The 13,749-nt window shown below is 40.4% G+C and overlaps 1 protein-coding gene across 6 annotated transcripts in view; it reads right to left on the bottom strand.

Annotated features, from left to right (window-relative positions):
• EML5 (EMAP like 5) overlaps window positions 1-13,749 on the bottom strand; it is a 290,414-nt gene that overhangs the window by 158,345 nt on the left and 118,320 nt on the right. For all 6 annotated transcript variants that reach the window (XM_034768124.1, XM_034768125.1, XM_034768126.1 and 3 more), the window contains 3 exons: window positions 10,771-10,877; window positions 10,247-10,365; window positions 1,575-1,761 (listed from right to left, as the gene is read on the bottom strand). In XM_034768124.1, the coding sequence (XP_034624015.1) occupies window positions 1,575-1,761; window positions 10,247-10,365; window positions 10,771-10,877 (413 nt within the window). The remainder of the gene's footprint in view (window positions 1-1,574; window positions 1,762-10,246; window positions 10,366-10,770; window positions 10,878-13,749) is intronic.

The following is a 13,749-nucleotide window of genomic DNA, read 5'->3' as shown; positions in this document are numbered from 1 at the left end:
ATACAAAGTGTACAGTGCTCACTTTATATTATTTTTTATTACAAATATTTGCACTGTAAAAATGATAAACAAAAGAAATAGTATTTTTCAATTCACCTCATACAAGAACTGTAGTGTAACCTCTTTATCATGAAAGTGTAACTTACAAATGTAGATTTTTTTTTGTTACATAACTGCACTCAAAAACGAAACACTGTAAAACTTTAGAGCCTACAAGTCGACTCAGTCCTACTTCTTGTTCAGCCAATTGCTAAGACAAACAAGTTTGTTTACATTTATGGGAGATAATGCTGCTAGCTTCTTATTTACAATGTCACTTAACAGTGAGAACAGGCATTCACATGGCACTTTTGTAGCCGGCTTTGCAAGGTCAAGGTATTTACGTACCAGATATGCTAAACATTCATATGCCCCTTCATGCTTCAGCCATCATTCCAGAGAACATGCTTCCATGCCGATGATGCTCATTAAAAAAATAATGCATTAAGTAAGTTTGTGACTGAACTCCTTGGGGGAGAACTGTATGTCTTCTACTCTGTTTTACCCACATTCTGCTATATATTTCATGTATCATCAGGTAGCCGTGTTAGTCTATATCCACAAAAACCACAAGGAGTCCGGTGGCACCTTAAAGACTAACAGAAAGTGGGGTTTTTACCCACGAAAGCTTATACCCAAATAAATCTGTTAGTCTTTCAGGTGCTACCAGACTTCTTGTTGTTTTTATATATTTCATGTTATAGCAGTCTCGGATGATGACCCAGCAAATTTTCGTTTTAAGAACATTTTCACAGCAGATTGGTACCTTCTTTGCGTTTTGTCAAATGTGAGATTTCTAAGGATAGATACAGCACTCGACCCAAGGTTTAAGAATCTGAAGTGCCTTCCAAAATCTGAAAGAGACAAGGAGTGGAGCATGCTTTGAGAAGTCTTAAAAGAGCAACACTCTGATGCGGAAACTACAGAACTCGAACCAACAAAAAAGACATTGTAAACAAGACATGGGCAGCATTATCTCGTGCAAATTGTAACCAAACTTGTCTGAGTGACTGGCTGAAGTAGGACTGAGTGGACTTGTAGGTTCTAAAGTTTTACATTGTTTTATTTTTGAATGCAGTTATTTTTTGTACATAATTCTACATTTGCAAGTTCAATTTTCATTATAAAGAGATTGCACTACAGTACTTGCATTAGGTGAATTGAAAAATACTATTTCTTTTGTTTTTTACAGTGCAAATATTTGTATCAAAAATAAATATAAAGTGAGCACCGTACACTTTGTATTCTGTAATTGAAATCAATATATTTGAAAATGTAGAAAACATCCAAAAGTATTTAAATAAATGGTATTCTATTATTGTTTAACAGTGCGATTAATTGCAATTAATTTTTTTAATCGCTTGGCAGCCCTAGAAAAAACCTGAGGTTCTCAATTTTTAGACCTCTCTTGGCCCCAACACAATTTCAAAAATTCACCTGCATATTTGTAGACTGCAAAATCCTAAATATGCATGTGTAAATTTACTAAAGTACTGTAACTTCAAATTTCTAATGCATATAAACATGTATCCTACCTGGCCTGTTGCCACGTAGTCCTTTAAGGGATGAATAGCAAGGCAAAGAATGTCATCATCATGACCCAGATAAAAGCGCTGCGTGTTCTGCTGCCGATTGTATACTACGCCCACTGCTGCAACATGGTATACAATTTCACCAGTCTGAGTGTAAAATAGATTACTCCGACAATCATAACCTCTGTAACTAATTAAAAAAATAGTTTTTAGATCAAGATCACAAGCATAGATGCTAAGTAATTAACGATATAAAAAAAATCAGGACACATTTAATTCTTAAATTAGGTAACACCTCAGAAATGATATACCAAGTACTACATAGGAGTATTAAAAATGATTCACATCTTTATTCCCAAAGAATACCACTTTACAAATTTCAAATAGTATGCAAAGATCATTACATCTACCCTTAACTTGAAAGAGAACGTTTATTAACAGTAATGCTTTACAAGAAGTTTAGAACAGGAAGTAAAGACTAATATTTTTTCCCAAATGAAACTGCAGGGGGAATTGAGTTAAACGGCATGCAATTGTACAGGTTGGAATTTGTCTAGAATACCAAGCTTAACATTTTCTTTCTACATCACAAGTGGCCAAGATCCTGGGTGAATTTGGTCAGGAATTTTCAGTCAAAATGATTTTTCAATGGAAAATGAATTTTATTTCAGGTTGGTTCAACCCAGATCAAAACATTTCAGTTTGTTGAACTGAGCTAAAACATTTTGTTTTGAATCAGTTTAGTGTTCAACTGCACCTGCCTGTGGTACTGCATTGCTTCATGCCCCATTCTCTCTTAAAGGCTAGGGTTTGGGGCTGGACTTCATCTCTCTTGAGGCACCACAGTTTCTCTTTTAACCCAACTGTGTGGTGCATCCTGGGAGTCATGTGACTGTGGCTGCATCATGGGAGATGTAGTCCAGTTGATAAGGAAAAATGAAAGCATGAGGCACCCAAAATACAACTCCCAGAACAAAATGCAGCAGCACAGGCAGATGCAGTTGTCCAAAAGACTCAAAATAAAGCATTTAGTTTCAATGAACATGTCAAAACAAATCATTTTTGCCATCTCAAAATCTAAATCTTTGGAACTTTTCTTTCAAAGTTTATGATATTTCAAATTTTTGTCCTGATTTGACACAAAAACAAATATTGAAATATTAGAATTTCTCACAAGACAGAAATTCTGCTTTTCTTTTAGCGCTAGTCTTTGATTTTGAGTGTAGCTCATGATTCAGTAGGTGGCACTTTGGTTGACTTCTGGGTCAAAACAATACTCCATCAGCAAAGGGCTTCATTACCATAATACTGAGCCACTAGTCAACCAAAGTGCCACCTACCGATTCATGCAGTACTGAGGAGTTGCAGTACCTGCGTTACTTCTTGCAATATCAAGGAGTTTTTTGGAGTCTATCATTCAAGTAGTGAGCCAAAACCTACTTAGTCTGTGAAATCTAAGAGGATCACACAACAAAATAATATGATGACTCCAGGCAGTATATCTGTGTCATGATCAGAAATAAAAATATCTTTACTGTAAGTACATACCAAAAAAAAAAAAAAATGACATGAAGGATTTATCATATCATCAGAATCCCAAAACATCTACTGGCTGGATCCTTCCCAATGTCAAAGATCCTTTTGCCATCACCAATCTGATGGCTGGCTCCTCCCAGAGGAATTCCTCCTGATACCTATTCAAGGATGCCTCCCCTCTTCACTTTCTCATTCCAGAAACCCACTTTGACTTCTTTGCTTAGGCTGGCTCCATTGCTCTTTATCTAGCTCGGTAAGTATGCCATAGCCATCACTGTGCACAATCATGGCTTTTACGACCATAATTATGCTGATGATTCACAAATCTACCCCTCTATTGATAAGTTATCTCCATCATCCAATGTAGTATCTTGGTCTTCTTTCTGACATCTCTTTGTGGATGTCCACTTGGCATCTTAAGCTCAGCGTAACCAAAACTGAGCACTTGACCTTTCCTCACAAGTCCTTCCCTATGCTCCCACTCTCTATCACCATGGTTAACGCTATCATCACCCCAGTCTTTCAGGCCCACAACCTAGGTGTCATTTTTCACTTGGTCTTCTCATTGCACCCACACATTCAAGCCATTTATAAATCTTGCCTCTTTTTCTTAGACAACATCTCTGAAATCAAACCTTTCCTCTGACTACAAACTGAAAACTCACATCCTTTTATCATCATTTCATGCCTTCCCTATTACAACTTTTCTTCAGTCCTCCAATCTATTTAGAACACTGCTGCTGAAATAATCTTTGAGGTTTGTCACTCTGACCAAATCAACCTCCTCTTTAAGTTTCCTCCACTGGCTACTCATTCAGCTCCACATCAAACACAAGCCTCTTGTTTTAAACTTTAAGGACATTCATAACTTAATCCCATTGTAGCTATCTGGTTTAGTTACCAATAGTGATCCACCAGCATTCCCAGCCTTTGTCTCCCAAAAGTTAGCTTCTCCATTAAATATCTCCATGCTTACTCCCATGACAGTTATCTATAATTATGATTTAAGTTTGTATACTATAACATCAGAAGGCAATCTGTCTTATTTGAATCACTGACACTCATTACAGATAACACACAGTGAGGCTACCTGCCTCATTGTAAAGTGACTATTCACAGTCAGCAGGAGAGGCACATTCAGAAAATATGTAAAGTTCTTTTGTAAAGCAAACTTAAGCATACAACTCAGAGCAACATGTTGATTTATGTTTTGAGCATCCATTGCTCTCAAATACTTGTGAAGAAACACTTATATAACTTCATGAACAATTTTACATCTTCTGTAGATCCAACAAGGAGAGGTTATTTAACAGCAGTCACTATAGTTCTTGGAGAATACTGACTCTACATGTTCATGCTGTGGACAGGGGCAGCTCTAGGCACCAGCAAAGCAAGCACATGCTTGAGGCAGCCCATTTGCAGGGGCAGCAGGGATCCAGCATGGGAGCTGAGAACCAACTGCGGGCCCTGGGAGCTGTAGTTCCTTGGTTAGCTCCCTGCCGATAGAGCCAGTCCTGGAGCAGGGAAAGAACTACATTTCCTAGCATTCCCTAGGCCACTACCAACAGGAAAGAGGGGGAGGGAGTGAGGAAGCTGAGACCTCATGCTGCAGCCTGCTTTGAATGGAGAGCTGCACTGTGAGTGGGGATTCTATGTTTTAACATTCAAAAGATAGGACACTCCACAGGGAGGGAGGGTAGCCCCACCCTGCCCCCATCCACTCCGTCCGACTGCCCCCCACAGAAACCCCAACCCATCCAACCCCCCTGTTCCCTGTCCCCTGATCACCCCCTCCTGGGACCCCTGCCCCAACTGCCCCCCAGCACCCCACCCCCTCTAAGCCCCCTCCCGGGACCCCACCCCCTATCTAAGCCTCCCTTCTCCTTGTCCCCAACTGTCCCCTCCTGAGACCCCTCCAACTTCCCCCTAGGACCGCACCCCCTACCTGTCCCCTGACAAACCCCTGGGACTCCCATGCCTATCCAACTGCTGCCTATCCCCTGACTGTCCCCCCGAACTCCTGACCCATCTAACCCCCCCTTCTCCCTGTCCCTTGACTGCCCCCCGGAACCTCCTTCCCCAACCCCCCAGCCCCCTTACTGTGCCACTCAGACCAGCGTGTCTGGCTTCGCGCAGCGCCAGACACGCTGCTGCATACATGCTGCCGTGCTCCCCTGCGGAGCCACAGGCCCCCCCAGCACCTGCCTTCCAGATTTGAACACCTCAAAATTCAGGAGTGCTCAAGCTCAGTTTGGGCAGCTGTTACTTCATTTCTCCCAAATCAAATATACTGATCCACTGTAACTTGCTGTAGAAAAAGTAGGATAAAATTGAGCAAGAAATGCTTCCCAGTGGTTATTAGGACTGGAATTGCTATTTTCAACAGCCATTGCCTTTTGTTGTTTGTTTAAAAGGAAGACAGTGATATTGCATGGCAAATTCGCCATAGAAAGAAAGAGTAGAACAAAATAATAATAAAGGCACCTCAACTTTTCCTCATTTATTATGCATCCAGATATCCTCCAATCACACAAGCTGAAAATTGTTCCACTTTACTGCAGTTCTATAACCATATGGGAACCAATCCTGTCTGTGTTCTGTGCACACCCAAAATTCCTGCTGAATGACCCGCCCTGGGAGCGAGTTACCAGTGACCCAGGGATGTGGCGGAAGGAGGGTGCAGGGCGGGGGGGGAGAGCCCAGGGCTGGGGTGGCAGGAGGTGTGTGTGTGGGACAATGGTGGGGGGGGTAGGGGAAGCCCAAGGCTGGGGCGGCAGGGGGGTGCGGGTGGGTGGGGGGAGAGCCCAGGGTTGGGGCGGCAGGGGGGTGCGGCGAGGAGCCCAGGGCTGGGATGGGGGGCAGCCAAAATTTTTTTTGCTTGGGGCAGCAAAAAACCTAGAACCAGCCCTGGCTGTGGAGATGTGCTGTCACCACTGCCCAGCTTTGGAAACTTCTGTGCCCACTGAACAGTGCATGAACAACCCACAGCAGACCCTTAACTCCCTGACTTCAGGGCTTGCTCCTCACTTTGCTTTCTGTTTAAAGATAGAAGAAAGCAGATAAAAAACAACATTATTTGGTCCCCCCCGGCAAAGTTTCTGAAGCCACCATAAAAGGCCCAGGAATGTATGAAAAAGAATGTATTGGAAAAAAATTATAGCTACAAGATATATAAAACGTAAGCTATTAATAAAAAGTGACTGTAGTGGCTTGGAGTGGTCCCTCCCTGTCAGTGTCAGAGGGAGACCACTTCGACTCACTACGCCACCTAGGACCTGAGAGCTGATAAACAGGGGATTAGCAAAGTAAGTCAGTAAAGAGTCTAGGGTGCTGGCCCCCCATGACAGGACAATTGGCAGCCTTTAGCCCAGCCCCCTGGCTGGGGTGGACAACCACCACAATCAGTCTCAGGCCCTCTGGGCCGGGCAGAGCAATAACAGTCTGGCTGGAGCAGGCAGCAAGCAGGTCAGGCTCCGCCCTCAAAGCAGCGCAGAGCAATAGTACACAGTCAGGCTCAAGACCTCTCAGAGGGCCGAGAAAAAGAAGTCTATGGCCCACCTCCTTGGCTGGGCAGACAGCAAACAACTGCAGGCCATTCGGCCTATGGTGGGTGGGCTGCCAACCCAGGGTGGGGTTGGCAGCAGTGGGTAGGGGGACCCAGGCCCACCCTAGGGCCCAGGGCCCTAACAGTGGCAGGAAATCCTGCCACTGGGTCAGTGGGGATCCTGCCAAAACATGCTGACCATGGTTTCAGCAACACAACCAGACTATTGTCTGTTTTCCCTGGGTTACTTCCTACCCATACCTGTTCGTAGGGCTTAATCACTCATGGGCCCTCAGGCTCCTTGGGATACTCCGCCACTGGCAGTTCCAGCAGCTCCTCAGGGTATTTGCCTGGCAGCAGCTCTTCCTGGTATTACTTCAGAAGTAAGGGTTGATAGAGCTCAGTCGCTGGTTCAGGGGCCAGCAACAAGGCAGCAACATCTGACTCCTTCCCTGGCTCTCCCTCAACTGAGCTGGAGGCTCTGCCTCTTATACTTCTTGTTCAGCCTGGCTCTGCCCACCCCGGGGCGGGGAGTCCTCCCTGTCAGAGTCAGAGGGAGGCCACTCTGCCTTGCTACAGTGTCTTAGTGCAAAACAGTTTAGAGATGGTTGGAAATTTGAACCAGAATTTGGTGAATCAGACTCAGTAATGGAACAATCCTACCCAGAGCACAGTCTCCTATCTATTTGTCAGACTCTGACACAAACAACTCCAATGAATGGTTTACAGTTGATGAATGATAACGTGGTCCATTATCAGTGACTAGATGAAACCAAAGGAATCAAGCAGGAGGATCAGCAAGATGAAACTCCAGAACCCAATGACCTAGAGAAGGATGAGCTGGATCTGGATTCTGAGAGACTCCTTGGGACCATTAAAGAAAAGCAGCCATACAGACTGGCGTGTAGGTACAATATGTACCATAAACAAAGCATCACAAAATAAATGGACAGCTGCACTCTGAATTAGCTGAAGTTTCCAAATCATCTTCAAGTAATGCTTCAAATATAACATACATAAGTGAGGCTATATGGAGGTGACAAAGGTATGGGTTGTCAAGTCAGTTGACAGTCACTTGCAAAAGAAAAAAATAACCTCCTCGTAAAATGAATATTTACAAAAACTGATTGCTGCTATCTTGGCATCTAGAACAAGCTGAAGAGCCAACATGATCCCAAATTTGTGAACACTAGTTTTTCAAGTTACATATTGACTCAAACATGGGCAATATTAATAAATGCCTTGTCCAAAGGTTATTAATAAACAATTGAATATGACTGGTCCCAAAACCAGTCCCTGAGGAATTCCACTAGTAACCTCTCTCCAGTCTGATACCTCACCTTAGCCAGTTCCTTATCCACCTTACAATTCTAGTACCGATCCCCATCTTCTCTAAATTAACAAATAATTTCCTATGTGGTACTATGTCAAATTCTTGACTGAAGTCCAAATATATTAGACGTACTGCATTTCCCTTATCTAAGAAATCAGTTATTTTTTCAAGAATGGAAATCAGGTAGTCTGGCATGATCTACCTTTGGTACATCCATGTTACATTACATCCCCTTTACCATTCATTTAATTATTCTTTCCTTAATAATTTGTTCTAAAGCCTTGCATACTACTGAGATAAGATAACCAGAACTGTAATTTCCCAGATCACTTCTTTTCCCTTTCTTGCCAGTGCTTTCTGTATTCCATGATGAAAGATGTCCAATTCCCCTGATTTGAGCACATTAAGCTCTAAGTTTTCCTTCCACCTTAGATGTGGTGATTTTCATTTCTAGCACTCATTTCCTTCAGCCGTATTGCCTTCATGCGCATGTTCCATGTTAGCATCCTTATTGATAACTGATGTCAAGTAAAAAGCAACAGAGGGTCCTGTGGCACCTTTAAGACTAACAGAAGTATTGGGAGCATAAGCTTTCGTGGGTAAGAACCTCACTTCTGAAGATGCATCTGAAGAAGTGAGGTTCTTACCCACGAAAGCTTATGCTCCCAATACTTCTGTTAGTCTTAAAGGTGCCACAGGACCCTCTGTTGCTTTTTACAGATTCAGACTAACACGGCTACCCCTTTGATACTTGAGGTCAAGTATTCATTTAGTTTTGGGGCTATACCTAGATTACCTTTGAACTCCTTCGCATCCACCCGGCATAGCAGCCCAACCACACCCTTCGTTATTCTCTTTTTATTTATATAACTAAAAAAACCTCAATATTTATTTTAATTTCCTTGGCAAGAGCTAATTCAGTTTGACTTGTAGCAAATTTCAATGACATTTTCTAACCTTCACAATGTAGCTTTCTTTGCAGATCAACCCCTTTTTCCATTTTCTACAGGGTCTCTGTTTACTTCTAATAACCTTTTTGACGTGGTTATTCATCTAACTTGGTTCACCACTTTCCTTACAAGTTTTTTCCTTTGCTGGGGATGCCAATTTCAGATAATTTTTGAATAACTGATTTGAAGAAATGTCATGCCTCCTACACATTTGAGTCCTTGAGTTGTTCAGTCCAGTTGACTTCTTTGATTAATTCCCTTAATTTCCCAAAGTCTGCTTTTTTAAAATCATTTCAGAAACCAACCCTAGAGGAAATCTCTAAAAGGTGTTTAGTGGCATTTAGGATGGCGAGCATCAGTGTCTCATTTGACAAAATTTGCACAGTATCATCATGACCTTCGTAATATGCATTTATCAAACCTCACAAAGCAGAGTCATCGTTTGGTAGGAAGTGCAATATTAGTTGGTTTCCATATACTTCCTTAAAATTTTACAAAGTTTTGTTTAATACAGGGAGGAAGTTATATTTCTGCCTATTATTCTAATGTAATAACTATAATATTTTCTTAATTCCCTCCACTTCCCTTCTCTTAATAGAAATACTTTCAGTTATGAAAAATAATGGGGAAAATTACTATTAATCCTGAAAAAATATTCAGATATAGCCCAGGTTCAAGACTTCAATGAGTTTTAACAATTTGAGAAGTATGAAGTATTATTCAGTTACTGAGTTTATTAGATTAAAAAAAAAGATGTGAAACTGGGTATGAAGTTTCTTAAAGGGCCAATTTTGAATTAAATTCCTAAATTAATACATTTACTTGTAAATTCTCCAAAAATTAGTTATTTATTCAAAGCGTATGTGCTGAATTTTGGGGAGGACATGCTATATTTTTCTTAGATAACAAAGAGGCTGATACCCTGCTTTAAGTAGAAAACTCAACTCAGTCTTAACTATAGAGTCACTGGTAAAGCCAGAGAAAGAGAGATTCATTCCCAGAAGCAAAAAAATATGGTGACATTCAAGTCTTATATTTGGAAAGCACTATAAAATAATGACACACCAACTGAGTTACCAGTAGGAATTTCATGGTGTAATCTAGCTGGGCAACAAAACCACTGCGGTATATACATTTAGTTTAAAGACTTGTGTGGCTGTAAAAAGTGTCTAAAATACAGAATCTGATCTTAATAATTTTCACTTGGTTCATCACATATTTAAATCTTACATTTCTATATTTGTTGCCACAACTTTATAACAGAAAATGAATCTTTCCAGTCTGCTTTTAGAGAAAACTCAATTTTTCATACCCATGGACAAAGTGTAATCTTATACTTTTCCCTGGAGCTCTCTCTCTTCTTTTAGAAGCTGCACTTTTTCGTTTTTCTTTGCATTGCTCTTTAAGCTGAGGTAGATCTTCTTTGTAAACCTTTATGAAAGAGAACACATACATATAAACAAATATGTTTTCAGGAAGAACAAGTATCTAAGAAATAAACCTATAGATCAGCTCAGTTTCAGAATGGCACATTGACATTACTGCAAACATTTGCAATGACTGTAGCCAACTGGGCATACAATTTGTTTTTAAATTACAAACAATACAGCATGATATGAAGTGTTGTGAATACATCCAGTCACTGAGTTTCTGTTGTTTTTGAATGTGTCAGCTACTGGCAATGGGCCAAATCCTAACATCCTTGCTCAATTTCTATTCAGTCCTTACTTGGATAAAACTCCCATTGACTTCAGCACTTTTCTTGAGAAAGGACCAAGTAAACCTTTGGGAAATATTTCAGGATTTGTCCCTGTGCCATTAAAACTCAAGTCTTACCTGTCGACGGTATGTGATCTGAGTCTCTTGTTCAATTTCAGAGTCTAGCTCTGGAACATCAGATTGATCTGAATCTGATTCATCACTGTTAGAATCAACCAGACTTTCTGTGATCAAGAAAACCAAAACGTAGATGGAAACAATTAATTAAAATAGTATATGGTGCAGAAAAATACTGCAACACTTCTAGCTTATGCCTGACTCCTGATATTTACTACAACATGAGCTACTAAACCATGATAAGATCATCTGAAATTATCATCAGTTCTCTTAATACAACAGTACTTTCAAATTTGGACTGCTTGCTTTTTTCTTCCTTTTTGAGAGCTAGGCTTCACGTATTAAACTCACTTCACAGGCAGCGTGGTCCAGTGGACAGGGCACTCGACTGGAAGACCTGGATTCCATTCTTGGCTCTGTGAATGAGCTGCTAAGTGAACCTGGGCAAGATGTGTCTGTACCTTAGCTTCCCCTACTGATGACCTCTTGTGGTCCCTTCCAGCCTACATTTCTCTGTTTCTATAATATGTATGCACAAAAGCAGGTTTTTGTAGATACAAGTTTATTCACCTTTGAATATTGGACCCAGTGTATCATATTTACTTTTGGGAGCAGATTCCAGAGGCATGGGTCCTCCACTGACAATGTCTTGTTACCAGATATGTAAAGTTTAAATTCTGGAGCCAACAGTGAGAATGACCCAACAGATTTTAACTTCAATGGTGGTTCAGGAGCAGAAAGCCCCTTTCACATAAATGGATCTTAGATCATTGAGGGATCATAACAAAGAACGTGAATTACACACAAATGTAGACATATACATACTACAGAGAACTGGTGATACGTGCCTGAGATTCTGAAACACATTGGTGAAGACTAATGTTACATTTGCAACTGTTCATGTCATTAGAGCCTTCCCCATATTATTAGATTCACTTCTGTCTTACTGCAAATGAGCTCTAATCAATTCACTCACATCCATTCTCATTTCCATGAGGTATTGTAAAAGCACAAAGATCTCAGTATCAGAGTGTCACAGGTGGGGGCTGCCCCATATTGCCGCCTGCGGGGTCAAATGTAGTATTGCAGGTGTCCCTTTCCTTAGTCCACAAGTTAGGGCCGCGTGTTTGGAACAGAGCGGCCTGTGCCATAAGCTTGGAGTTAAATAATAGCAAATTCAGAATCTGTCTGCACCTTTAAATAAACAAATGAAACCTCAAAGGCAAGCACTTAGTTGCAGTGCTAGAAGGCAAGACCCTGACCTGGCCCTGGGGTTCTGGGCTAGCACTGAAAATCTCATCTGTTCCAGTCTCACCCAGTTCTGATCCTGAGTATTAGCAAACAAGCCTTCTTAACTGGCCTGCTGGCTCTTGATTGGTCAGTGTCCCCTCTTAGCCCTGCAAACCTCTGGAGGACTGTGCCTTGTTGATAGCCCAGCGTGAGCAAGGAAGTATCCAGGGTGATGCCTCTAGCAGGGGGGCAGGGAAGGCCTGACAGGCTCCACCAGATGGAGTTTGATCAAATGCACATTTAAGTCATCTGATTATTGGTGGCACTGCCAGAAAAGCATATAATTTGTCTTTCCTAACAGCTGTACATACATACTGAATAGGATGGGTAATTAATTGCAACCTTGTAGGGGCCTCAGTTGTGAGAATGTGAGGAAAAAAGAGGAAATATTCATCACTCCTTTTTTGGATTTCTCTGAGAAAGTAAACAATCAATAGAATCTAAAATTGCCATTAAAGCCAACAAAACCAACATGAATATTTTATTTCTGCCCACTGACAGAAAGAGCTAATCAGTCAGAAAATACTGCCTCCATACTAAAACCATACTCAAAATCACACTGCTAAGGCACAGGGAAATATATATGAGAAGGATGAATCTAGAATTGCTCAAAAAGCACATTTTCAGCCACAGAAAGCAAGAGACTATCAAGTAGCTTAAACTGAGCTCTCCTTTCATATAAAAATCATCTTACTAAATGTAATCATGCAGAATGGCATACATTTTGTGCATAGTTTTAATTAACAGTTTTATTGTATAAGCATTATTTGACAAGGTGGAACGATTTAAATCAAGGCAATTTAAATAATGGATTTTAATTGAGATCTGCTGATGAAAAGTGTTATGTAAGAGAGCACTATTATTATTAATTATTATTATTTAAATCTCCTGACTAAAAAAAAATATTAAATAAGTTGTGCATAGCCTCAATCTAATTTGAAAATTTGTGCTATTGCAATTTCAGATTAAAATTGAATGAACTAATATTAAATACTGATTTTTAAAAACTGATTTATTTCAGTGTCACTATTACGAAGGTATTTTATTTGAATTGGACAAATTTCTAGAGGAAAAAACAGTGTACTACAATTGTTTTGCCATGATACCCTTCCAAATAGCAACTTTTTCCTACCCACGATTACCTTTTAGTCTTAAGTATAAAGGCCTACATTTTCAAAAGTGAGTGCTGATTTTGGGTACCTCAACTTGTAGGCTCCTGTCTTGAGACACCTTAAAGAAGCCTAATTTTCATAATCACTGAACACTTACCCTTTGAAATTCAGGCAACCTTTGAAGGTCTCAAGTTGAGCACCCAGAAACGAGTTGCCCCAAATCAGTAGTAATTTTTGAAAATTTAAAACAAAAACTCTTTAAAATTAAGATACTCTGATATTGACTTTAATGGGACTATTCATATATGTAATGATAAGCATGGGCATAAATGTTTGTGGGATTCAGACCATGAACTATAAAATATTTATTAGAAGATTAACTGACAGGTCTATGAGCGGTTGGGAGAGAGAGACAGAAAAAATTGTCCTCTGTATGTGCCCTGAGCAATAAGAAGTGGGAATGAGATCAGCTAGATCTAAAACTTTACTGAATATTCTCAAAAAAAATGTTACTAAACAATTATGAAATTCTAATTAAAAGAGTAAGTATAAAACATCCACTTTTTCAGCATACCAC

The sequence above is a fragment of the Trachemys scripta genome, chromosome 4, assembly GCF_013100865.1.
Source record: "Trachemys scripta elegans isolate TJP31775 chromosome 4, CAS_Tse_1.0, whole genome shotgun sequence".
Taxonomy (NCBI): Eukaryota; Metazoa; Chordata; order Testudines; family Emydidae; genus Trachemys; species Trachemys scripta.
This window is presented reverse-complemented; position numbering and strand designations above follow the sequence as displayed.